This window comes from Thunnus maccoyii, chromosome 20 (genome assembly GCF_910596095.1).
Source record: "Thunnus maccoyii chromosome 20, fThuMac1.1, whole genome shotgun sequence".
NCBI classification, from domain to species: Eukaryota; Metazoa; Chordata; class Actinopteri; order Scombriformes; family Scombridae; genus Thunnus; species Thunnus maccoyii.
The window spans coordinates 7011166-7037391 of record NC_056552.1 but is presented as its reverse complement, the minus strand read 5'-3'; the positions used below and the strand labels follow the sequence as shown (position 1 = coordinate 7037391).

Below are 26226 nucleotides of genomic sequence, written 5' to 3'. Positions count from 1 at the left end.
AATATATAGAAATTTCACATACAATGAAGAATTTAATAGCAGAGGCCCTTGGAAGCAACAGAAAAAATAATAAATCTCACAATCTAGCATAGCCACATTGAAACTAAGCCGGCTGCAAACTTACACAGCTGTTTCAGAAGATAGACTTTGTCTATAGTACCGCTTTAACGCTCAAAGTGGACTTTACTGACACATGCAAACAGACTCTGTCTCCCTCTGAACTCACTGAGGACGCTTCTTGGATCGTAGGCCCGTGGTTACATAACATGATGGAATTTCGCAGCTCCTGATTGTTAGCATCACCAGATGCTGTAACGCTAGCTGTCCCTTGACCCACTCTTAGATCGGTATCTTCCTCGAACTAACCCTTACAAATTCCCCCGTTGCTCCATTCAGATGCTAATCGTCTGCAGTTTGCCCCTTCAATTGCAGGGTGACTTGAATTGTTCTGTGAAGGACATTAGTTTCTAACCTCTTGGCTATCGTTTTACAGCTCTTATCATTAAGTCTTTGCAAGGAGCTACTTGATTCTCTGTATGGAACTGCATGTGAAACAGAAAGATTTCAAACTTTATTGGTGCATTGGTCGTCATATCTAACTTTGATGATTTTTCCTTTGAGCAACTCAAGTTTATTTGGATTTCTTGACAAACTTGATGTAGACAAAAAGCAAAATAAGATAATCTGTCAAATGAACTAGATCAAAAATGATGTGTGCTCAGGTAACTAGTGTAAATATGAGGTTATGGAGGCTTTAAGTAGCTTGATATAAACCAATATCCATGGTGTAAAGGGTCAATGAGAACGCACGTTTCACACACACAAGAGGCTAACAAGACTAGCAGACAAAAGCGATATCTAATAGCTCAAGACTGTGTGAAACCTTATATTGCTGAATGCTGCAAAACACAGGCCTATCATCCCCACTTAAGAGCACTAGTTACTAGTGTCGCCAGCTCTTATCTGAGCTAGCATCACATTTTGAGGTATCCATACATGTCTGTTTTCACTATTTAGCTTCTTAAATGGCATTCTGTTTCTTCGCTTTGTCCTCTTTGGCCAAAGGGGACAAAGTGAAGTAACAGGGCTGCCTGTTTCTCTGTACGCCTCAGGTTCTGTCCTCAAAATTTGTTTGTGACATGACCAAATATGCAGCTACACTTTTAGATATTCTCGTAGAAATGACACTAAAATCTATGTCCATACCAGTTCCTACAGTATTTTATCGCTGGTCAGATGCAAATATAAAAATACATGCAAATATGTGAAATTTTGAAAAAATGGAGATGGATGCTGCAAATTCTATTATCCCTGAGTTGTTGGCAAAGTTAATCATAACTTTGATATCTGTGATCTTTATTTTGACCTTGAAGCTGTGGAAATTTCTGTCTCATCGTCCTCTGCCACAATGATGCTGAATATATTAGAGCTACAACGAGTCGATCAATAGAAAGTTAAATTCTCTTTTTACAGCTTCTTCAATGTGAATGGTTTCTTTAGTTTTCTATGATTGTATGATACATCGTATCTTTGGGTTGTGGACTGTTGGATATTTGATGTTGCATCTTGGACTTTGGGAAACAGTGATCGACATTTCATTTGATAATGAGAATAATCATAAGTTGAAGCCCTAAAATATATATCAAATACATTAATGACCCTCATACCAGTCGTAATTGTTTTGTAAAATTGACAAATTATCCATATACTAGAAAAGGTGATTTAAACCCTCTGAGTGCTAATCCCGAGAGACACTGGTGATTTGAAAGTCAATGTCTGACCAGCACAGAAAGCTTTTGTGAGCAGCCCCACAATAGAGCTCTCAAACCAGTCCTGCTGGGATGGGGGGGGGGGGGAGTGGGAGATGGGGAGAAAGGATAAAAGTTGATTACCTTCACCTGTGACAGTATAAAACGCCTCATCAAGTTGTCAGGACGTTAGTTGTAGAGTCACTGGTGCTGGTAACCTGTTGAAGAGCCATGAGGAGCCTCCGGCATCAAACTAGACCAAGGTGTTTTCCCACACAGGTGAGTCAGACTTACAACTTTATATATTATCTTTAAATAATCTGTTAGTGATCAGATAATGATTTGAAATCTCTCTGCAGCATCACATAATGGCCTCCACCGCTGCACTATTAATGCTGTTGCCTGTTGCTTGGACCTGCTCTCCCCAAAAAGCAGGTAACAACACTATGGTACAAAGATTAGTAGGCTAATTACTTCATGTGCTTGTAACACATTAGCATCACAAAACACTGGCCGTCCTGCAGATCCCAGGGATTTCAAGCAATCATTTGTCTGGTTCATTGGGAGTTTGACTTTTGTACAACGTTATCTCAAACATGCTTAAGTCAATTTTTATTTATTTCAACCAAAATCAAAGAAACTTGTCTCAGAAGGGCTTTACAGTCTGTACAAGAGCAAAAATGTAACAAAAGACACTTTAACAGGAAGAAAAGGGAGAAGAAGAGGAAGAACAACAGAGGAGGGATATCTTTTCCAGGCACACAAACATGCAACAGATGTCATATATACAGTAGACAGCTTTTATTGCTATGATTTCTATGTTTATGTCTTATTTCAGACTATGTTATGGTGTCATGCTTCCCCAACGCCATCATTGCTAACGTCCCAGAATGTCCATACGGCTGGGAGATTGACCAGCTGTCCCTGGGTGGGGTCTGTTACACTGGAATACACAGCCCAGGCTACTACCGCTTCATCATCCCAGATCTGACACCCAAAAACCACTCGTACTGCGGCACACAGTCTGAGGTGAGACACGGAACGGCTATTAAAAGGTCAAAAAACATATTTTGTATGGAGACATGCAGGTGTTTTTCATTTAACTCGTTCAAGTTCTGAGATATCTGTCTCCACACCAACATAATAGAGGTCAAAGTCACAGCGCTGAAACATCCCATGTAAAAAAAAACCCTCAGCAGCATCAAAGTTCTCAGAGAGACTATTTCTGCATTAGAAAGTCTTTTCATCGTCTCCTTCTAGTTCGTCAGTCATCGTTGTCAGTTTTTTCTTTTTGACAAACTTTAACAATGTGTTTTGGTGTATTCGTTTCTATTCTCATTACTATTGTTTGAACTATATTCATCCATTTCATACCCCTCTGTGAGGCTCACAGGCTACAGAAATACAGAAATGAAAGGCACTTTTGTTCCCTGAGTTTGTCCTTAAAACAACACTCATTCCCAGGTTTGGTGCTGTTTTAGTGCCGAGTTTTGCCCGGAAAGAACTAGTTGCTAGCATATGACAAGGCAAAAGTGTTTGTAGCTGTTCCAGATTGCCACACTCGAAAGCCACATTTAAAAGCCGGCTTTCATTAGAGAGGGCCAAGATCCAAAATGGGGATAACGGCTCAGGTTTTCAGAGTGTCTTTCCAGGAAGACATTCATCACAGTGTTGTGATTGTTTGTTCAAAAGTGACAGAAATAGTTGCGCAAAGAATGAAAAAAAAGCTTGAGGGAGAAATTCAAACCCTGCAAGGCTTCTCTGATTATCAGTTTCGGAAAGTTACAGAATTATATTTCCAACGTCAGAATGGTGTGGGGGAGGAGAACGTTTCTGAAGCTGTTCGACCGTTCAACAAGCACTTCTGCTGAACCATACTGGCCCCTTTAGACTTGTACTTGTTTTGCCTTAGAGGAGGCACTGCCCTAAAGGTTTAAAGTCAGGGAACAAAAGTCTCTTGTGCACAGCAAAATACCACAGATTACAAGAAAACTGCAACAATTAGCCGATTAATCGATAAGTCAATCGGTAGAAAATTAATCTGCAAATATGTTGATTATTGATTAATCATTTAATCAGTTATTTTTAAAGACAAAATGTAAAATTTCTCTGTTTTCAGCTTCTTAAATGTAAATGTTCTCTGGTTTCTTTAGTCCTTTATAACAGTAAACTGTATATCTTTGGGTTTTGGACTGTTGGTTGGCACAAACCAAGACATTTCAGGTTGCATCTTTGGCTCCGGGGATGTCGACATTTTTACCATTTTCTTAAACTTTATTGATCAAGCAACAAATCGATTAATCAGGAAAATGATTAATCAATAATGAGAATAATTGTTAGTTGCAGCCCCAGCTGCAGCCTTGCTCTTGAAGATGTGCACTGATATGCATCTCAGGCTATTTTTAGGTAGATATACAGTAAATCGCCCTGCCCAGACATGGCTATAAGCCTGCTTATATGCACCATGACACCTCTGATCCATAGTAACAGGACATTGTTTGTGGAAAGATATGCTGCTGTTAAATTTAAAAAATATTTTTTTCAATGCTTGAAAAGCACCGGACTCTCAAGACTTGGGCAATTACATCTAAAACTGTTTGAATGGCTACATATCACTGGGTGAACTGGCCCTTTAAATGCACTGCTATTTCTGTGTTGTAAATTTTATAATTACAGCAGGCATTGTAGTCCTCTTCCTTCTGATGTTGTCCTCTTGTTCTCCACAGTACATGCCCGGCAAAGACCCCAAGTACATCTTCTATAACGCCATTGTGTCCAACGATACTTCGCTCACAGTTAGAAACCAGCCGGTCAACTACACCTTCAGCTGTATGTACCGAGCAGCCTACCTGGTTAATAACGCTGTTTTCAGCCAAAGGTAAGCATCGATCCAGGAAACGAGGCGCTCACAGTTTCTGTGTGAAAGATATGTGCATACTAACCCAATGACTTGCAGCGTTTTTACTAAACCCTCTGCTTTTTCCAGAGTGGCTACAGTTTATGTCAACAACGGGAGTTTAGGCACTTTTAGATCACAGTTGTCTATGAACGTGTTCACGGTGAGTAGCTGCTCATAGATTAACTTTCTCCAGTGGAAGCCTTTTGCAACATGTTTAACGCAATAATGCTATTGTTAGACGTATCTTTTAGTAAATGCTGTACCGAATAGCTGTCAGGAAAAATAAAGGTATCATTAACAGGTTATTTGAGTTTTACTGGCCATGAGATGCACATGAAAGACTGATGAGAAATTCAAATAAAATGTGTATATTTTCTAGAATTCAAAGTTCCTGTATGCCAAGGATGCTCCCTATGTGATCGACACCTCTGAGATCGGCTCTGAAGTCTTCATCGGCATTGAGGCAAAAGGACTAAGTAACAGGTGCGTTAACAAATTCAGAAGTTTAAAGTTTGTTTATATTCATACAGTGCTGTATATTCCTGTTCGATTCTACAGAGCAGATGCCACTAGATTTCTAACCCATCTTATTATTATCATTTACTTTACCTTTCAGATTCAAAGTTGTCATAAACAACTGCTGGGCCACTCCCTCGCCTTACTCCACTGACAGGAAGAGGTGGAGTCTCATCATTAACAGGTACAATGTAAAACATTTTCAACTTAAAAACATAAGTTCCCCTGCTACAATAAAAATTTTAACTGAACTAAATTTGTAATTTCACTCACAGTTAGAAACCAGCCGGTTATAGTTATAGGTTGTTGTAAGATTTGCCTTCAATTTACATTTTCACGGTTCCTATACAGCTGTGGTTGTTACGTGTACGAGTGGAAACAACCATGACGTAACATATATTAAAAGGGTCTCCAGTGCATGCTGGGAAGTCTGCAGATATGCAAATTAAATTATCATTACAAGTCACAAGACTGCAGGTCAACTTATTTGTATAAGTACTGACATTGTCTGAAACTGACAATGAGAAAATGTATGTTGACTTAACTTGAAATGAATAAACCTTTAACAACATTCAGTTAATGATAAAAGATCAGTTGATTCTACTCAATTCCTCTCTGATGTTTTACAGTGTAGTTGAATGTGAAATAATAGTTCTCTAACTCCACTTGATTATGGGATGAATTCTCCAAAAATTCAACAGTACTGTTAGGTAAAAAAAACAAACAAAAAAAACATCTGTCTTTCAACAGCTGCTCATCTGACAACACTGTAACTATCTTTGAGAACGCCAAAGACAGCCGCTCCATGTTCAAGTTCAACTCTTTCCGCTTCCAACGGCTGGAGAAAGTGTCCACTGTCTGGCTTCACTGTGAGGTCCAGGTTTGTGATGGAGAGAGGCTCATCTGTCAGCCTGTGAGTACAACATGTTTATATAATATCTAACATTCAAGCGTTGCAGAAATGTCTCATTCCACATACCTATTGCTTGTAGTTTTCTCCTTTGGAACTGTGACATTAGAGATATCACTCAAGTTCCTCCATCCCTCGCAATGAATACTGTTTATTTTATTTTTTATTTTATAATCGATAGTGACATTTCTCTACCAAGATGTTTATTTCAGCTTGCAACTGGCTGCTTTACTTCCTGATGGAGGGGGAAGATATTTGAGCCACAGTGATTATAAAGGCTTGGAAGGACTCAAAACTTTGTTGAAAAAAAAATGCAAATGGACTAAAAAGGAAATTAAAAGTTCATCCCTCTAATCTGTTTAGTTACACTTAGTTCAGTCTTACAAAATGTGTTTGTTTATATCCTGATCCGGTCTCCTTTATTTTTTGCTTTGCCTTTATTTCTTCCCTAAAGGGCCCCTGCACAGCCAGAAGTTTGACATCTGAGGCAGAACCAAGTGGCGGGATCCTTACTGCTGAGTTTCAAGTTAAAGGTACAGTACGCCACGTTATATTATGATATTTTGATCTTCTCTCATTATAGAAATAAACAAATAACTTAGATAAGAAACTGTAGCATTGTTAGCTTCTCTCATTCAAATTAAGACACTCAAGCTGACAGTTTGCAGTTTGTGTTGTGTAGTGTGATGTGTTGTCTCCATCTCTCCACAGCTGCTGGGTCTTCTAATAATGGACACACAACAGGTAAACAAGTGTGTGTAATGATAACTGTCATTTAGCCAGAATTTTAGAAATACTGAGGTCATGAATCCAAGCCTTAATTTACAAAAAATGAGACTATAAAACACCAAACCTCTTTTTTTTAATACCTCCAGTTGCTAAAACCCCAAATTCCCAGAGAAATATGAAAAATGTCCTCAAAAGTAGCTTTGATTCAGATAATATTGTTGAGAATTGTTTCTCTTTCATTGGTTCATCAACTGTATTTTCTTTGCCTTTTCCGCCACAGGAGCATCACTTATCATCCTGCTTGTGATCCTGATAAACACATGTTGTGATTTAGTAAATGTATCAAAAATGTAGTAAAGCATACATTTCCAATCATACATTATTCATTCATTCATTTATTCATTCATTCATCAACACACACACACACAGAGGGGAGTGTCACCCAGGACTCAGGGAGCGTATGAATACATTCCCCCCCTTCATCCTTTACTTGTCATGATCTAATTTTCTCACAAGTATTATTTGTAATTAGTACATTTATTGAGGCTTTGGGGATCCATTTGTGAATGGATAATCTTATTAATGTTATATACATTATTTCACTTCTCCAATAAAGATCAAACAAAAATGGATTCTTGTCCCTTTTGTTTTAAATTTTTTGCACACATTTTTTAAAATGTTCCAGGAACCTTCACAAAGTTGGTAAATAAATAAAGCATTTTGTTAAATCCAGAAATTAAAACCAGACACTCAACATCACAGCAACAAAACAAACACGAATACAAATTAACTGGATAAAGATACTTTCATATTTCTTCTATTATGATATTCTTAAGAAAGAATAAACTCACAACATAGAACAATTGAGAATCAATAACAGTTGTGTTAATAGATAAACTACTACTGCTAAATTTCATTGGAAAATGGAAAACTAGTGGGACACATGATGTTTCCTACGTCACTGTAAAGTCCATTCTCAGTGTATGTGCACTGGAGGCTTCAAGTTTCCACATCACACTTGTATACATTGTATACCGGACCTTGATTGGCTCCAAAGTAGTTGTGATGTCACAAATTATCCTCGTAGGTACATGCCTTAAACTCAAATCTAAGGTGAGCACAGAGAAACCTTCCATTTTGAGGAAATTAATGTCAAAACAGCTTTTCAGTGTTAAATTCTGCACATACATAATTCTGCACAGTGAAGCTCAAACATCCAACTGAAGTAACAAGCACAAAAACACATTTTTGACTTGAGGGGGACTTAAAGTTCTTACCAGACCTTCACATTATTATCAAAGACAACAACTGTTGATCCTCTCAAGACATCATGGTTTCCAACTCTGCACAGCTGGATAATTATATTATATATATTTACATCACAAAAGCCAACATTAGAGCTGCAAGAAGTCATTCAAATTGTTATTTAATTACCAAACATACTGTAAAGGTTTCTGTCCATGAGACAACAAGGTAATGCTTGAGATTACAGCCTGCAACTTACAGCCTTATTATTCCACATTTACAGTGCAGGATGCAAAAATATATATAGAATATATATCCCTTAATGTATAGTTAAAAAGTACCTGCATTATAAATTATTTTTACATTTCCAGATTGTTACTCCCTTGTTCCCTTCACATCTAGTTCCCTTGTACCTATACTGTGGGTATGTATCAGTATGTACTGTATTAATACACAAAGAATAGTAAATTGGAAATAGATAGGGTGTACGTTGCAGGCCATAATCTAAAGTGTTACCAAAAATAATTATTTAGTCAACAACAGTTCAAACCTTCATTTATCAATATATCTGAAATTAGCTTTCAATCAAACTATTAGGTTAAAATTTAAGATTAAGAGTCTTGAAAGTGCTTCCAGGCTCTAGTCTCTTCTCATGAAGTCAGTGTCTTCCATTTTCTCTCTAATTTCTGTCCTTATTTTGTCTCCAGTCTTCCTGTTCACGTCCGCCGCAAACAAACTCATTTTGCATGGCATTTTGTGAGACCTATGTGAACATCCTTTCCAGATATTCCTGTCAATATATCCAAAATATGGTCAGAATATCCATTTTTCTTTAAATGTGCACTGTAGTCATCATGCCATCTGTCATGTGCGCTTTGTTCAGGGTTTTCTGGGCCTTTTTATCCGCAGCTCTGGCCTTTCCTGTTTTCTTGAGCAGAGTAGTCACAAATTTATTAACCGAAATACAACACTGATTTTACATTCAACACTGTTTGGATAAAGAGTGCTTGACCTGTCTATGCTGGCTGTGTTTAACAAAACAGGGACTGTGATGTACGTCATACGTCTAACTGTACCTCTGTTGGTAGTTTGAGGCTGTCAGCTGGTGGAGAGCTGTGAGCAACAAGAGGATTATTAAACCCGTGTTTGCTCAGTAGCCAGTAGGTCTTATGACAGCCTTTGCCCTGTCATGGACACAAACACATGCTGGTCAAAAACATATCAAAAACAGACTGCAGCATTTTACTGGAAAAAAAAAAAACCATGTCGACTGTGAAATCACCTTCATTTCGACTTCTCCTCTTTCTTCCAGCTCAAATGATCCGGCCTGGACAAGAATGTCAGCAGTGCACTGAGATATATGGATCTTGAGGGCTGTGTAAAATATACAAAAAAGAATGCCAAACATTTTAAGTTGGCAAAGTATATATGCTTTGACATTTTAAAAAATCTCTTTGCTTTGCTTGAAGAAATCAAATACTAAAACCAGCTGTTTGAAGGTCAACTGAAGCATAAGTGTCACATAATTCAATGTGATATTCAGTTGACTTTTTAATTACCATATATTTCTTTTGCTTTACTATATATTTTCTTAATTTTTATTCCAAATATGAAGGTTTGAATGCTTTTTTCAAACCTTTTCCACTATACTGGGAATCAAATTCTGGTGGGAAAATACATCATTAATGTATTTTTTGGCCTAAAAGTCATCATATTTAAAAATTTAGACTAGAAATAGTGAAATCAGGCTATGAAATTCCTGTCATGAGTTGGTAACTTAATTCTGATGCTCTCAAATTTTAAACGAATAAAGGTTTTTCTTCAGTTCACTCACGTAAGCTGTTACTCTCCATGCGGGAAGCCATGTTCACTGTGTCACCGAAGAGACAGTAGCGAGGCATAGTGCTGCCTACCACTCCAGCAACCACTGGACCTACAAAACCCACACCAAATTGTTTGTGTAAATGCATTCAAACCTCTCAAATATCAGTTATTTCATGTACAAACTTACATAATTACAATACATTATTAATTACAATCTTTGTGCATACAAGTGACTAACAGTGAGCAAGATTTCTGGTTCCTCCGAATGTCAAAATATACATGAATAATATACAAAGATGGCCCTCAACTCAAACTATTCCAAATACCTTACAGATAAAATAAGGCAGCAGCAAAAGCAAACACTGAATTTGTTTATTTAGTCTGTCGGTATGGTCTCTTACCAGAATGTATCCCGATACGAATTGCAAGACTCTCAGTAGGCATATGGCGGATTTTGAAGACCTTGATGGCGCCCAGGAAATGCAGAGCCATTGTGGATATCTCCAAAGCGTGATTATTTCCATTGCTGAGAGGTAGACCACTGGCTACCATGTAGGCATCACCAATTGTTTCCACCTAGAGAAGATGTAAAGGTGGCAAAGTCATACTGACATTTATAAAGTAACAACAGGAACCCTTTTTCTATGCAAAGCAGCACAAAATAATGAGAAAAAAACAATGCAAAAGGTGCAATTAAATTAAAAATCACTGCATTTTAAAGGAATATTTAAGCATTTTGGGAGATTTTGATGCAGAGAGTTAACTGAAAAAATCAATACTAGTCTTATATGTGTTCACTAAATATGAAGCTACAGCCAGCTGCCAGCTAACGTAGCTTAGCATAAAGACTTGAAACGAGGGGAGACAGCTAGCCTAGCTCTATTCAAAGGTAACAAATCTGCCTAGCAGAACCTCTAAAGCTCAAATGTTACATCTCATTTGTTTGATCTGTATAAAAACTTAAGTGTGAAAACAATTTAAGGTTTTACAGGTTTTACTTCATGCTAACTGTTTCCCACTCTTTCCAGTCTTTGTGCTAAGCTATGCTAACCAGCTGCTGTCTATAGCCTCATATTTAGCACACAGAAATGAGAGTGGTATTGATCTTCTCATCCAATTCTCAATAAGAAGGCAAATAGCCGTTTTTCCCTATAAAAAACCTTCAACACTATATACTTTAGAGATTTACAGTCCCCTCTACGTCTATGTCACATCCGTAATGCATTGTACTGAGTGAAAAACAGAAGGTCTTGTTTGTGACATACTTTGTAGACATCATACATCTTGATGATGTCGTCAAAGAGGCTGTAGAGGTCATTGAGGAACGTCACCACCTCCATTGCAGAGCTGACCGCACACATGGAGGTGAAGCCCACAATGTCAGAGAAGAAGATGGTTACCATTTCGTAGCTACGCGGCTCCACTGACCTCCCTGCCATCAGCTGATCTGCAATGTACCTACGACCAATGAAATAGCAGCACAAGGTAAAGGTGGCGCTGTCCACTCACTTATTGATGTAGTCATGGAGGCCGATTCAAGTGGTGACACTGGTCATGTGATTTGAATGGTTTAGCATTGATTTCTAAGTAACTTGTACTTCTGTGTTCATGATTGGCATAAAGAAATCATTTTGATGCAGTTACATCTGTTACCTTGGTAACATGCTGGAGAGAAGCTTGTCTGCACGGGCCTTCTCGGCTGTGAGCTGATTGGTCCTCTCCTCCACCACCTCCTCCAAGTGATTTGCATATTTCTCCAACTTTTCCACCATATTATCCAGTATATTTGCATGACTACAGTACAGAAAACCATCATCAACTCCGGTAAGGAGTTTTCAGACATGCTTGTTTGTTTGTTAATTAGCAGGATATGTCAAAATGTTATTAAACAGATTTCAATGAAATTCGGCGGAAAGTTAATCCAGGGGCCAAAGAACAAGTGATTATTTTTTGGTGCAGATCCAGGATTTTTTAAAACAATCTCCTAAAGGATATGACTGGTGGTTTTCTAGATTTTTCTTCTTGTCAACAAATCTCATGTGCAAAGCCAAACCAACAATGAGTACTTACAAGTATTGTGTGTGTATCCAAAGCCATATCTTAGTCGTCCGTTCCATGGACCTCCGTTGTTGGCCAAAAACGATTAAAAACACATCAATGAGCCACACGGTTGCAGTGGATGACATGTTCCTTTGCTACTTAGAGTTTTGAGCACATTAGAATATTTAGAACCAGCTCCAAAGACTAATAACAGCGATCACGTTTTCAGTCAAAGAACGTGGTTCCATTTACAGAGCTTCGCTAGCATGTGCTACATATCACAACCTCTTGACTTTGTACTAAAGTTCTTGACATTTACAAGGTAGGACAAAGAACTTTAGTACAAAGTCAAGAGGTTGTGATATGTAGCACAACAAGTTAGCTGATTTGCTGACATTAAGCAAAATAAAGAAAATCACCAGCCTTAACCTTGAACATTTGCACAAGATGAGGCATTTTCGCTAATGACTCATTAACTACTGCACCTTCTTAAATGAAAACGTGGGGCATGTATCAAGTAACTACTTTTTTTTAAAGCAGATAACAATTTCAGAGGATTTTACAGCCCTGGTGGAGGCATGCACTCTGAATGCTTTTTAATATATTACAACAAGCAACCTGATTTTCATGTGCATGCACTTGAAAGTAAAAAAAAGTTAAGGTGTGTGACAATATTAAATACACCTGCAGGTCCAAATGAGAGACAGGGAGAACAGTTTATTTTCTTATATTTGGGTTAAGAAATAGAAAATCTCAGGAGCCTGACCTGTCTGGGCTGGTATCCCTCAGTTGTCTCCGTATAGACCCAAACGGTGGTCGGCGGTCGGGGTTTTCACTCCAGCAGGCCCTCATCAGCGAGTTGATGTTCTCATCACACAGCTCAGACAGCACTGGACGGAGGGGTTCCCCTTGGAAAGGAGTCCGCAACTGCATAATAATCTCTGGAGAAAACATGTAGCAAGAAGGAGAAATCCTGGTAGAGCTGGACTTTTGGGGATTTTGGATTTAGATATTTTAAGTATTGCTAACAGTGTGGCTCTTATCAGTCTGTCGGTTGGTCAACTGGTCCGTTGGTTGGTCAGTCCACCACTTTGGTCCAGACTGAAATACCTCAACAACTATTGGATGGATTTCCATGAAATTGTATAGAGACATTCATGATTTCCAGAGAATGAAACCTAAACTGTTGTGGTTGAGTGAAATATTTCAACAATTATTGGATAAATTCTCATGAAATTTGGTACACACATCCATCCCCAGATGATATTTTCTCATGACTTGGGTAATCACTTAACTTTTTTTGCACCATAATCAAGTCAAATGTTTTGTTTGTCCAATACTTTGGCTTATGACCAAATACCTGAAAAATTAATGACATTCTCATTCAACAGCCTCAGTTGTTTAATGCTTATTAGCAAATGCAGACATGCTAACATGCTATATAAGATTGTGAACATGGTAAACATTATACCTGCTAAACATAAGCGTGTTAGCATTGTTATTGTGAGCATGTTAGCATGCTGACATCAGCATTTAGCTAAAAGCACAGCAGTACAACTTCAGAGTATGAATGTAGACTTCTCCTGTTGTTATTTGATATTTTCAGTTTAATTTAGTTTAGTTTTATTTCCAGACCTTTCTGTATGCCATTTTTATGTCCCTCCTTTGTTTTGTTAAATATAAATGAATAAATGCTGACCTTTGGGCTCCAGGTTGATGTCACTATATGGGCCGGCTCTAGAGTTGTACATGAGTTCCCACATGATCATGGAAAAGCTGTAGACATCACCTTTGGGCGTTCCATTGACTAGGAGACCGACTTGCCTCAGAAGCTCAGGGGCCATCCAGTACATCTCTAAAACAACCAGCAAAACATCTGGTAACTAAGGAACCGCTAAAATGAGTTAGTTCTCTCTCATGCTGTGATAAACATGAATGCAGATATATTAAGGATTAAATTTGTATCAGCACTAAACAGTTTAACTTTGACAGTTGAGTCCACACGCCAACCTTCATAATTGGGACTTTCCAGTGGGTAGATCTTGTTCTTGCTCCCATATTTAAACTCCCAGAGTCCAAAGCCAGAAAGTTTAATCTGGAGTCGACTATCCACCAGACATGTGCTGGGCTTCAGGTTCCCATGAAATCTCAGGCTACTCTTGTGAATGAACTCCATTCCCTGGAACATGAACAAACAGATTTAAACCATAAACTGTTCCAAATTATAATGTATTTTTGAGGCTTGTCCATGTTAAAATAAAATAAATCTGCCCTGTGGTATAACAGTTTGTGTCTGTTTTAAGGGTCTGAAAATTGTCCCTTTTATTTTATGTTCCTAGTTGTTGTATTTATGTTTGATATTAGGTACAGTAGGTAAACATTAAGTGTTATGCACAAGATGTAGTGTCCCCCTCTACTCAAAAATGTGTTTTGCTTATTGTTACTTTATTTAAATGTTTGAGCTTCAGTGTGCAGAATGATGGATGTACAGATATTGACACTGGAAGGCTGTTTTCATATTCATCTGCTGAAAGTGAGAAGTTTCTCTATGCTCACTGAAAACCTGAGTTTAAGTTTGTCATATGGAAACTTGAAGCCTCCAGTGCACATACAGTGAGAACGGACTTTAGAGTGAAGTAGGAGACATCTTGTGTCCAGCAGTTCAATTTCTGAAATGAAACATATGTGCATATTCATAGGTTCTGGATTAAAGTTTAACTAGTGGACAAGATGTCTCCTACTTAACTGAAAAGTCTATTCTCAGTGTTTGTGCACTGGAGGCTTCAAGTTTCCACATCACAAAATTAAACTCAGGTTTTCAGTGAGCACAGAGAAACTTCTCACTTTCAGCAGTTGAATGTCAAAACAGCCTCCTATTGTCAAACTCTGCACATACATCATTCTGCACAATGAAGCGCAAACATACAACTGTAGGAACAAGAAGAAAAACATATATTTGAATGTAGGGGAACTTTAAACTTTTGAAATGAAAAATATTTGCATATTCATAGCTTCTGAATTTTTCAATGAGAGAGAAGGAGTAGATTTTAAGAACTTCTAACTACATAATTGAAATTTTTAGTGGAAAAACAATATGGGACACAAATTATCATTGAAAGCAGAGCATTTTTATGTCTTAAAACGTGTTTAATGTTCATTTAAAAAAACATATTCAATGTCTTCCCAAGCACTAAATTACTGCAAAAATAATTTGACTCACATTGACAATGTCATAAGCAAAGGAGAGCTTAAACATCCCGTCCAACTCAACATCTGAAGCCCTTAGAATGTCCTGCAAAAAAAACAAAACAAAAAAAAACCAAAAACCCCCAAAGAGTAACTAATATTTTGAAGTTGAAGCAAGCCACTCATGCAGCTATCTTGAAAAGAGTAACAACAAAGCATTTCAAAGTGGCATTTCTACAAGTATAGTGATGATTTAAAGTATAAAGAAAAGTTTAAAGAAAAGCAGTACGTGTTGAGATACTGACCTTCAAGCTGCCTTTCTTGCAGTACTGGATGACCAAACAGACATTTGGTGGCTCAATGCATACACCAAAGAACTGCACCAAATTCTCATGTTTCATCTCTTTCATCTGTCTTAAAGAGTTTAAGATGGTTAGGCACAAAATATATCTTTGCATGGGTAAAGAAAAAATCTGCTATCCTTCACTTATATGTCTTAAAGAATCAACGTTACATATGATCCTTTTTAATTAGATGTTTTGTTCCTGTTACATTTGTTAGAATAAAAACAACAGGCAAACTAAAAAAAAATCAAGAAGTATGTTTTGTCTAAAACAACATAAGGAACTTTACCACATTGAACTCTGCGATAATTGAAGGTTTCTGGAAATGACTGCCAATATGGTTCTTGATGTACTTAATGGCCACTTGATTTCCCTGTATGGAATTTAGAATACTACATTAGCCAAAAGGAAATATTCTGACACATGAAAATAAAATCTGAGCAAAGTTATAAAAGTACATTTTCATATAAAATCATTTTAAAACACAGCTAACAATAATTTTCTTTACTGATTAATCTGTTGATTATTATCTCTTTTCATCAATTAATCATTTGGTCTATAAACTGTCAGAAAATGGTAAAAAAAAATGTCATCAGAGCTCAAGGAGATGTCCTCCTGTTTTGTCCGAGACAACAGTCAACAATCCAAAGATATTCAGTTCACTATCACTGAAGACAAAAGAAACAAGAAAATATTCATTCATATTATATAACATTCATTTGTGAGGCTGGAATAAGAGAATTTTTACTTTTTATTCTCAAAAAACTACTAAAAACATTTAAGCGATTATCAAAATAGTTGGCGATTAATTTTCTGTTGATCATCTAATTGACTAGTTGTTGCAGCTCTAAACACAAATAAGTGTTTCTTTCTTTTGATCTATGTTGACTTTTGTCATTTTGAGGACATACAGCAGACAGCCATTCTAATCTGTAATCTCTTTGATTTCTATGATACTTTGGACCAAATTTGCACCCATTGTATAGAGTTTAATGGAAAAACTAAAAAGATTACAGTAATTCTGGTTCATTTGAATACTACTATGTCTCTTCTAATAAACATATCTATTCTTGTATGTGAAATACATCAGGCCTGTTGAAGAAGCTTAAAGTTCAAAATGTACATTTATCTCTTTGGACCCTGAATGAAGGTTGTACCTGATAGAGACCTATGGTGATGTAGACTTGTTCTTTGCCTGTCTTGTCCCTCAGGCCATAACTGTTGTTGGAGAAATTGGACTGAGAGCCTCCACTCCCACTCTGACTACCTGCGGTGCTTAGAGATAAACCCTGAACTCCCTGGAGGAGACACAAACACACACAACAAGCGTGTGAACACAAAACCAGGCGAGTAAACACACACAAATACAGTATACAGAGGCACGCTCATGCACTTTTTGACAGGACTCTTACTGAGGGCTCCCTGATGATGGCAATGTCGCTGTAGTTGATCAGCCACCAGCACGAGTCATCAAGTCTCGTCTGGAGTCGTAACTTCTGCAGAATGAGGACCCAGATGCACAAGACTGCTAGCCCACCGATGATGGGGAACGTCACTAGCAGAGCCAGCAGGGCAATGTCTGTGTCCAATCAAGACAATAAATTATGAAGGTGGTTAGCTTGGCCTGAATAATTTGTTTAAATTGATATAATGTATTATGGAGACATAAATGTTACTTTACCATTAATCAGCCATTCACAGAGTTCGTTGTTGAAACCACATTCTGGGTTATCAGAAGGTCTTCCTTTGGGCCACACCACAGAATCAAACATATTTGTTGGCCTGAAATATAATTTTTGCGTGATTAAAATTTAATATGAAAACATTTGAAACATATGTTATGTATTTGGAGATGGAAAAAAAACAAAGTGTTTTTCCAAAAGTGAAATGTCTTTATCACAAAATGCTAGATTGTTTGATGGTATAAAAAATTTGTGTTACCGGACAACTTTGGTGTGACTGTCAAAATGGAGGATGGGCACAAACTTGGTAATGTCTCCTATATGCTGCAGGTCATAAATGGAATAGTCCATATTTCTTTCCCCTTCTTCATCAAAGTGGACTAGTCCAGAGGCTCCTACAATGTCAGGTCATCACTGCATCAAACTTTCTCTGAAAACAATGTACTAGCCTTCATTTCGTTAGAGGTTTAGGTTTATGAACTGTTTAAGAGTTGATGCATTGGAGGACTAGTTCAGTCAAATTATGAAAACACGGTTTTGAGAAATCCGTCTCCAGCCACCAGCCTAATACAATGAAACCAAAATGGAATTTCATTTGTGGTGTTTGCAGCATTGAAAAATAGACAGTTTTAATTTACTTCTTTCAACCACAGAAATAATCCCTATAGGAAAAATGTTGACAGTGAGGGATAATTGATTGTTTCTGGAAAGAGATGTTGCTGTTAAATGTTTAAAATGTCATTGTCAAATATCATTGTGAGCACCCCAAACTAAATTCCCTTCACCTCCATTGTATTAGGGTAGAGGCAGAAATCTCAAAATCTGGGTAAATATAACCAAAACTATCTGCAGGGCTATTTATTTATTTATTTTGTAATTTGCATGAACTGACAGTTTAATGCAATCAAATGAAATGTGCCATTTGAATATTACTTTTCAAATGAATTGTTTCTAAAAGTTTGAGAAATTTTAAAAAAAATAAAGATACAAATTGACCCCAGCTTCCAAATTAAACATGTTAACAGATGTTTTTGAAGAGAATGGATGAGTGACAATCAGCTAGCTAATGGTGTATATAAATGCTTTGATAACAAATTATCAAGCTATAAGTTACCTAATCACTATCTACATGTGAACACTTAGAGCACAGAATCAAACTATTACGTCTCTCAACAGCCTTAAAGCAGTGTGTAAGATTTAGTGGCATCTAAGGGTGAGGTTGCAGATGCAACCAAATAAATATACCTCCCCTCCCCTCCCCTTCCAGGTTTCTAGGAGAACCTACGGTGGTCTCAAAACTCATGAAAAATGGGAAAAGGCCTTCTCTAGGGCCAGGGTTGGGTTTGTCCGTTCTGGGCTACTGTAGAAAAATGGCAGTGCTCCATGGAAGAGGACCCACTCCCCATGTAGATATAAAGGGCTCATTCTAAGGTAATGAAATACAACAATTCTTATTTTCAGGGGATTATACACTAATTAAAACATACTTATGAATATTATAGTCCATTTCTGCCAAGTCTGTTCCACTAGATGCCACTAAATTCTTCACACTGCAGCTTTAAGAATATATTTTGCAAATTTCTTTTACTGTACTATTAAAACAGTCACTCATCACGCATTAATGAATCAACCAAAAAAATTATGCAAATTTTTTTTGAGTACTCAGCATACTTTGGTAGACTGAACCTCACAATAATAATAGTTATTAAAGCAATTAATTACCAAGAAATCGAATGTTGTTTTTATTCTTTAATCTCTGTAGAAGCTCCCGTCCATCATGAGGATCTTTGCCGTCTTTCAGGACTTCCTTCAGTCCCATTGCATATAGAAGCACCGCGTCATGTAGATATGCAGCGTAAGGGCTAACCTGAAATGATAGAATCAGGGCACTGAAAGTGTTTTTGATCAAAATGAGTGTGAAATTATTCAAATAACAACCTTTTTGTTTTTTTGTTTTTTGTTATATTTCACCATAGTTTTTCAAAACTTATCAAAAGTGCTCACCTGTCTTTCAGATGTCAAGTTGCTCTGAAATGGGTGCCCTTTGAGTTTTTCGAAAACTTGCTCAAAAAAGTCATAATACTCGTAGCCTTCATAGGACTTCTGGCCAATGACAAAGGTCATGTCAAAGGCCCTTCTGGTGGCTTCGTTAATCCTGTTGCTCATGGCATACTTCCACAAGTTATCCTGCTCAGGAAAAAAAGATTAACATGATTAGCACAAGAAACAAATTAGTAAAGCGATACGGAAGTTAGATAGATAGATAGAATTAGCGTGGGAAAAGTTAAAAGTGAGTCTTTGGATGATAATGCTGATGATACAACTATAAGTGATTACATTAAGCAGATGTCTCATTAAACAAAAGACATTACATTTTTCCATATCATACTTATATGATATATAAGTCATAATATGACTAACTATCCCTACACTGCAATGCAAGAACAACACTACTTCTTTATTTCTACTTAATCTTCTGCTGCACATGGATCAGCTGGTTAGGATGCTGACTTTTTGCCTGGGACATGCAGCTTTAGCCTCAGTCTGTTAGCATGACATTGTGTGTGGCCATCAAGTGCATAATTAAGACCCCTTTTACAAGATCGTCGTTTTAAAACGAGTCAGCTGGAATTGTGAGAACATCACCTGGAGATGACGTTCATCATCCAACTCGAGGAGAAAACATTAGCTTAATTAACTTGCTGGCTACAGCTGAGAAAACCTGCCAGCACCAGCTGTCGTTTTAGTTGACAAAATCAATGATTGCCTGCTAGATTAAGCCCGCTTTTGTTGGCAAATGGTCAGTTATAATCACTTTAAGGTTGTGTGTTCAGAAATGACATCCCTGATATGGGTAAAGAAATACAAAACTTTGCTTTCTTTCTGATAGTGAGATGAAATCAAGCTTATTTCTGTGCGTACAATCCTAACCCAAAGTAGGGGGAAATAGCTAGCCTGCTTCTGTCTAAAGTGAAAAAAAATCACCTACCCACACCTCTAAAACTGACTTACTAACAGGTATCTTGTTTGTTTAATGAACAGAAGCCTGCTTGCAATGTAAAAAATGAAATAAAATATAAAAACGCCACTTTGTGATTTTAGGAAGTTATGTTTTTGAGCTATTGTATGACTAACAACAGCTTATCCATTCCCTGTGTAGCGTCGGACATGGGTTTTTTAAAAATGTTTTTTTGTTTCTATGATGGCAGCTTTACTGTGACGACAAGACTATTCCAGCCATAAAACCACTAATTCATTCAAAAAGATCTCTTGGGTCTTAACAACCTGCATTTTTCCTGTTTCCCCATGGAAAATCAAGTTGAATACGTGTGTAACTGTTAATGTGTTTTAAAGTTTTACTCACCACGTTGCCACTGACCTCAAAATGCTGCACCAGGAAGAACACATAGTCGCCATTCATCAGGCCCTGTCTCTCAGCCTCCAGCAACAGAGATATAGAGTCCTCTCTGTTTGATAGTACCACTATCACTGGAGGGCAGAGGGTCACAGCAAAACATGAAACATTTGACAAGTACAGAAACACTAACAGGTCAAAGGTATAATTGGGTTAATATGTGGTGCTGTGGGGATGATGCGGTATGTGTGAGTGGGTGAGTTTCAACACCCATATGAAAAAGAACTTAAATGATATATGCTGTAAAATGTACATTGGTTTGTGTATTTTCTTACATGATTATGATTTATCTGTCCATTAAAAATAAGTTTCATACTTTGACGAACATATAATGTTTGTCTATGAAAGGAATAATAATCATGTAAGAAAGAAAATATGGAAGAAGATCCACCATTAACCACTTACTGGAATCAAAATATCATTAGAATATGAACATAACCAACAAAAATTAAGTAAAACTTTTTTATTTTTTAACCATCAGAGGTCCACAACATTTTTGTGGGGGGACAGAGATAGGAGGGAGATAGCAGCTCAACAGTATATGCCACATAGAAGTGGTATACATCATCTGAAAGCTGGGAACCTGAAGATTAATTTGAGATGTAGCTCAGCACTGTATGTCAAGTTTTTCTAGTCATAAATCTGTAATAAGCATTGTGTTTTGGTTGTGCATAGGGATTAGAACATTATGATGGAGGTATATGATGGCCATTCCCATGCGCAATTATTTCTCATAAGTTGTTGCAGCAGTTTTTGGGTTGATACCATTTGTTACCACAGATTTGGTGCTAAATTGAACAATTTTTGACCACTGAAGAATTGATAAAAAATTGTCAAAAACCATCCAAAATACCACATTGAGACACCACGACCTTGAGAAACGTGAGGTCAGTGAGGTCAAGTTTCAAAAAATGATCTCACTACAATGAAATGGCTACTGTGGGGACTAACATCATCACAGATGAATACAATTGGGTTCATTGAATCCACAAGAGTCTCAGCTTTCCAGTCATACCCAATTTATGCAATTCCAAGACTATTTAGGGACCCCAGTACGCAGAAATATTTAAATACACCATTTTTAGAATAGGTGAAAATAACATATTTATACTGCATGCAAAAAAACTGCATGGTTTTTGCCCAAGACTGCATAGGATTAGCATGAAGTGGGCATGTCTGTAAAGGGGAGACTGGTGGGTACCCATAGAACCCATTTTCATTCAGACATCTTGAGGTGAGAAGTCAAGGGACCCCTTTGAAAAAGGCCATGCCAGTTTTTCCCTCACTAAAATTTAGCTTAACTGTGGAGCATGGTTGGTACAGATGGATGCTTTAGGTTATCTAGTTTCATATAATACCAGTATATTTACTCTAGCTTTAAAACTGAGTCCGCTACAGCCTTGTATGTGGCCCTGTGGGTCTCAGAGGGTTTATAGTTGTGAACATGCAGGTCCTCTATCATCCACCAGGGGGTTCTGCAGCACCCTCCGCACCCCTACATCCCACGGCCTTCCTTGTAGAACCAAATGAATCACAGTTTACCACAATGTGCACATTGAAACACTTTTCTTACCTCTGGCGACTGTTGAGACGTACTTAACATTTCGATAAATAAGCTGAGGATTGCTGGTGTCAAACTTGACGACTGCGGTCAGTTTGAATTTGGCTCTCAGTGGATTCTCAATAGTTTTCCACAGAGCGTCAACTTTGTCCCAAGTGTTTGAGTCTAATCCCCCACCAATCATCGCTATGTGACTCCATCTGAAGAACTCCAAGGTCTTCACCAGGACCTCTGAGGTTCTTTTAAGCGGGGGTGTAATTTTAATGTAGGAATCATAGATATTACTGTTGTCCATTTTGGAGGATTGTCCCACAAAACCAAACATGGGGATGTTCCATGTTGAAGCAATGAGACCAGTGACCTGTAAGGCAGTAATAATGTACAATTATGTTTTAAAATTATTATGTGAATTAATGTAGAGTTCAGTTTACTGGAAAGGAAGACAAAAAGTTTAATTTCTTAAAAAATTTTGGTGATGTAGTGGTCAAGTTTTACATTTAGATGAGTACATGGACCAATGCTACATGCTAGTTTCCACTACCCATCCCTAGATCTTTCTTTATACAACTACACAAAATTCAAAAGGAAAACACACACAAAACAACATAAAACACAAACAACAACATAATAAACTAGAAAATGCATTCTATGCGGAAAATGCGTGTGAACGCTAACAGCAGAATTAAATCGCAAAGCATTGCTGAAAATACTATAGACTTGTTCGGCATCCCCATCTGTACAACTTTGATGAAATTGAAATGGCATTGAAATGGCGGTTAATAAGTAGTATGGTGGTATTTCACTAATGGCCACAAGGTGGGGCTACTGGTTCAATATGTTGTGCACATTCTAATTGAAGAAATATCATGTTATAATATTACAGTAGCCCTCCCGTGGGTAGAATTGTGTCAAATGTTACACACTTATGCAGTGTGGCTGTATGTACAACATTTCCAAAGTTGGTTGCAGTCAACTTTAGCATTGAAGAGTTATGGCCCATTAAGTGCAGCAGGCCACGCCTTCAAAATTTTGGTAACCAATTACAGACAAACAGTAAGTGATACCAAAAACAGACTCATAAGTTTAATTCAAGGTCATCTACAAAAGGTCTGTACCAAATTTGGTGAAGATTAGATGAAATATGTATGTACAGAAGCAAAAAAATGTGTTTACCCAAAAATCCAAAATGGCAAAAAAAGAATTTCCAGGCTCAAATGGGTGTTGCCAGATGAATCGGCATCATTCAAGGAAGACACTGTACAAATACTGTTTTTATATGCCTCACGTTCATTAGTTATTAGCCAAAATGTAAAACACGTAATAACTGACCACATGGTGGCACTATTGGTACCATGTTTTAATATGTTAAGCATTTCCACATGGGACACCTGTCCATTAAGTATGAAGCATTTTTAGTTTTGAGATATCAACTTTCAAACATTCCTCCCATAGACTTGCCATTATAAATTATTATATTTAAAAAAATAAAATAAAATCACTGGAATATGCTGGAAAGAAGAAAAGTAATAGCATAAATGTCCTTAAAGAGCTGAACATTTTGATATTTGAATGGTTTCTGTCGCTGAAAGTATGCAGAAGTAGTTAGCGATCGAAAAACATACGGAAGAATAAATAAAGATTTGAGAACAAAAGTGTGAATGCTTGTCAGCGTTCAAACTAAAAATTGAAATGAAAACGTAATGAAAAGCATATCTGATGCCTCTTAAAAAACAGTTTCAGACTGAGTATAAAGTGATCCCATTCATTGTCCATTTTGAGTTTTGTGGGTTAGGAGTTCCACGTTGCCTTAAACCAAAAAAGACCTCTGTCCAAAGGAGGTTTTACGAAGGAGTAGCTTACAATTCCACATAGATGCACAATCAGTTCCTCCATCAGAAATCAAGTCAGTGAGCACCTGAACAGCTTGGTTATGCATCCAATTGTGGATGTGTTTAATGTTAGCAAATTTACTGGTATATCCAAAAATTCTGATTGGTTATACATCATCTTAAGAGGCTTGATTATTGTAGAAGCTGCTTGTGATCATGAAGATTCCTGATAACTTAAATGCAAAAAGATCATGGCATTAATATATAGTAATAATGTGCAGCATAGGATGGTATTCAGTCTGTTTTTATGGATCTAAATGTATGACAGTTTGCTTTTACAATCTTGCTTTTTACATTTGTCAAATTTTAAATGTGATTCTAATATAAAACTTTCATCTGTTTAATTTGAAATATTTTTAATGCAGCATCTGGATGAAAAGCATCAATGACAACTTTTATGCCAATAAGGACAAGAAGAAGTGTTTAAGAAATGGAACAATTTCATGACAACTGGACATACTCCATCTGCTGTGGAAGATCATGTGATATAATCAAAAGCAACAGAACAGCTACTAAATGGAGTTTGTGGTGAGATTGTTTTGTCAACATATTGACACAGTGTCAGGCAGGAGTTTTCAAACCATACTGCTGCCTGTAGATTGTAGAGCTGCAACAATTAGTCGATTAATCGATTGGTCGGTCACTTTTTGCTAGTATGTGTCATACATGGTAGTAAACTGAATATGTTTAGATTTTGGATGGTTGATCAGACAAAACAAGACATTTGAAGATGTCACCTTTGGCTCTAAGTAAGTTATAATGAGCAATTTTCTCTATTTTCTGACATTTTATAGACAAAACGATTAATCGAGAAATTTACTTGCAGATTAATTGATCATGAAAATAATTGTTGCAGCCCTGGCAGATTGTAAGAAATAGTTCTATCAGATATACATATAACATTATTGTTTGATTCATATTCTTTTAAATCAACTATAAATGAACTGAAGAGAAGGGAACCAATTTTGAAGCATCAATTACAACTTTCTACATTAACACACATAACATCATGAATGCATACCTCGGCTTCTTCAGGACATGCTGGACCAAAGAGTGCAGACACGTTTTCTCTCCACACCTGGTGAATGAACCCTCCCAGGGAAAGTTTGGGATTACAGTCTGTATCTGTGAAGACAAAATCCAGACTGTAGTTCCCCAGTAAGGAGGGATTCGTGTTCACCTTCTCCACAGCTATCTGTATGGCGGAGCCCAGCCGTAGGGCACTGAAGGGGAAGGACACGTTCCAGGGAGCCTGGAAGCCAATTAGCAGCTTGTGAGGATGAGACCCTTTGGTGCCGTTATTGATGACAGTGGCAGCAGTTAACACAATTGTTAAGTGAAGCACCAATATCTGGCTCATGCCAGAAAAATATACCGCCCTCGACATCGTTCTCATCCTATTAGTTGCTTCATGTTACAGGGCTTAAATATACAACTTCCCTGATGATGCTGGACATTTGATTAGGGAGGAGGAAATGTAAATATGTGGAGGAGAGTGGGAGGTACAAAGAGGGATTAAGTCAATCATTCTATTGTCTTTTCTACCGTGCGATTCTTCTAGAGTGTGTCCCCATGCTTAAGTCCAAAATAGATTTCATCATGCACCTGTAAAAATGACTTTTTTTCAAGTGTTACTCTTAAGGTAGATGACGATTAAATGCACTAATTTCCAACAACAAAAAGTAGAAGTTCTGTCAAAAATAACATGTATGTTCTTTTTTAGATTTTATGTTGATTTCCCACTTTGAGACCAAAGTAAGAGTGGGAGGGCTTCACCCTGATGAAGGCAAGATGGCTGAAAACGTTAAATAAAGCAACATGTACTGGAGAGGAGTTGTGTGTGATTTTTTGTTGACCGTATTTGTAATACGCTGCCTGATAGACAGATTTAGCAAGATTGTCACTGATAAGATTTTATCAACCAATATCAGTAAATTCCAAAGGTACCACATGCAGTTATCATTCATGTTCATTAGTGTACTGTCAAAGTTCATCATAATCTCTTTTTATCTCTAACAAGGACATACTTCCACTGCATGCAAACACACACAGATGAGGGAAGTGGTAAATGACTATAGACTGTTTTATTAGAGTTAGAGTGTGTGCTAATTTAATTAAGGTGAAATTATTGAAAAATAAAAAAATAATAAAAATACAGCAAAAACTGTGTTGCAGATCTCCCGAGAGTGTTGTCTGCTGGTGCAGGGCTGCAAAAACCTGATGAGGCAGGTTGAGCCT

General features: G+C 37.3%; 2 protein-coding genes across 3 annotated transcripts; one reads left to right on the top strand and one right to left on the bottom strand.

The window, feature by feature from the left end:
- Positions 1-1584: 1584 nt before the first annotated feature.
- On the top strand, positions 1585-7373 carry tectb (tectorin beta). 2 transcript variants are annotated; one of them, XM_042397013.1, is made up of 11 exons: positions 1585-2027; positions 2108-2183; positions 2587-2777; positions 4475-4626; positions 4705-4807; positions 5027-5130; positions 5264-5347; positions 5914-6076; positions 6528-6606; positions 6785-6817; positions 7083-7373. In XM_042397013.1, the coding sequence occupies exons 1-11, from the start codon at positions 1980-1982 to the stop codon at positions 7154-7156; spliced, it is 1107 nt and encodes a 368-aa protein (XP_042252947.1). In that variant the 5' UTR covers positions 1585-1979; the 3' UTR covers positions 7157-7373. The 2 variants fall into 2 exon arrangements, with proteins under 2 accessions (XP_042252947.1, XP_042252949.1); XM_042397015.1 differs by having other exon boundaries at positions 1587-2027; positions 4735-4807; positions 7083-7372.
- Positions 7324-26188, bottom strand: gucy2g (guanylate cyclase 2g). The gene is made up of 22 exons (XM_042397011.1): positions 25010-26188; positions 22112-22460; positions 20488-20612; positions 19128-19310; positions 18846-18990; positions 17383-17518; positions 17123-17223; positions 16854-17020; positions 16599-16739; positions 15731-15814; positions 15403-15507; positions 15132-15203; positions 13922-14090; positions 13611-13766; positions 12678-12852; positions 11525-11665; positions 11137-11329; positions 10273-10447; positions 9882-9980; positions 9330-9421; positions 9124-9231; positions 7324-8975 (listed from the first exon to the last, which is right to left on the bottom strand). The coding sequence occupies exons 1-22, from the start codon at positions 25382-25384 to the stop codon at positions 8880-8882; spliced, it is 3387 nt and encodes a 1128-aa protein (XP_042252945.1). The 5' UTR covers positions 25385-26188; the 3' UTR covers positions 7324-8879.
- Positions 26189-26226: the final 38 nt, after the last annotated feature.

Excerpts from the sequence above, each read along its gene's own strand:
- tectb (XM_042397013.1), top strand. The coding sequence starts at position 1,980 with ATGAGGAGCCTCCGGCATCAAACTAGACCAAGGTGTTTTCCCACACAG. Across the intron at positions 4,808-5,026 it reads TGTCTATGAACGTGTTCACG|AATTCAAAGTTCCTGTATGC; the intron begins GTGAGTAGCTGC and ends TATATTTTCTAG. Across the intron at positions 5,348-5,913 it reads TGGAGTCTCATCATTAACAG|CTGCTCATCTGACAACACTG; the intron begins GTACAATGTAAA and ends GTCTTTCAACAG.
- gucy2g (XM_042397011.1), bottom strand. The coding sequence starts at position 25,384 with ATGAGAACGATGTCGAGGGCGGTATATTTTTCTGGCATGAGCCAGATA. Across the intron at positions 11,330-11,524 it reads CTCTCCAGCATGTTACCAAG|GTACATTGCAGATCAGCTGA; the intron begins GTAACAGATGTA and ends CATTGGTCGTAG. Across the intron at positions 10,448-11,136 it reads AGATGTATGATGTCTACAAA|GTGGAAACAATTGGTGATGC; the intron begins GTATGTCACAAA and ends CATCTTCTCTAG.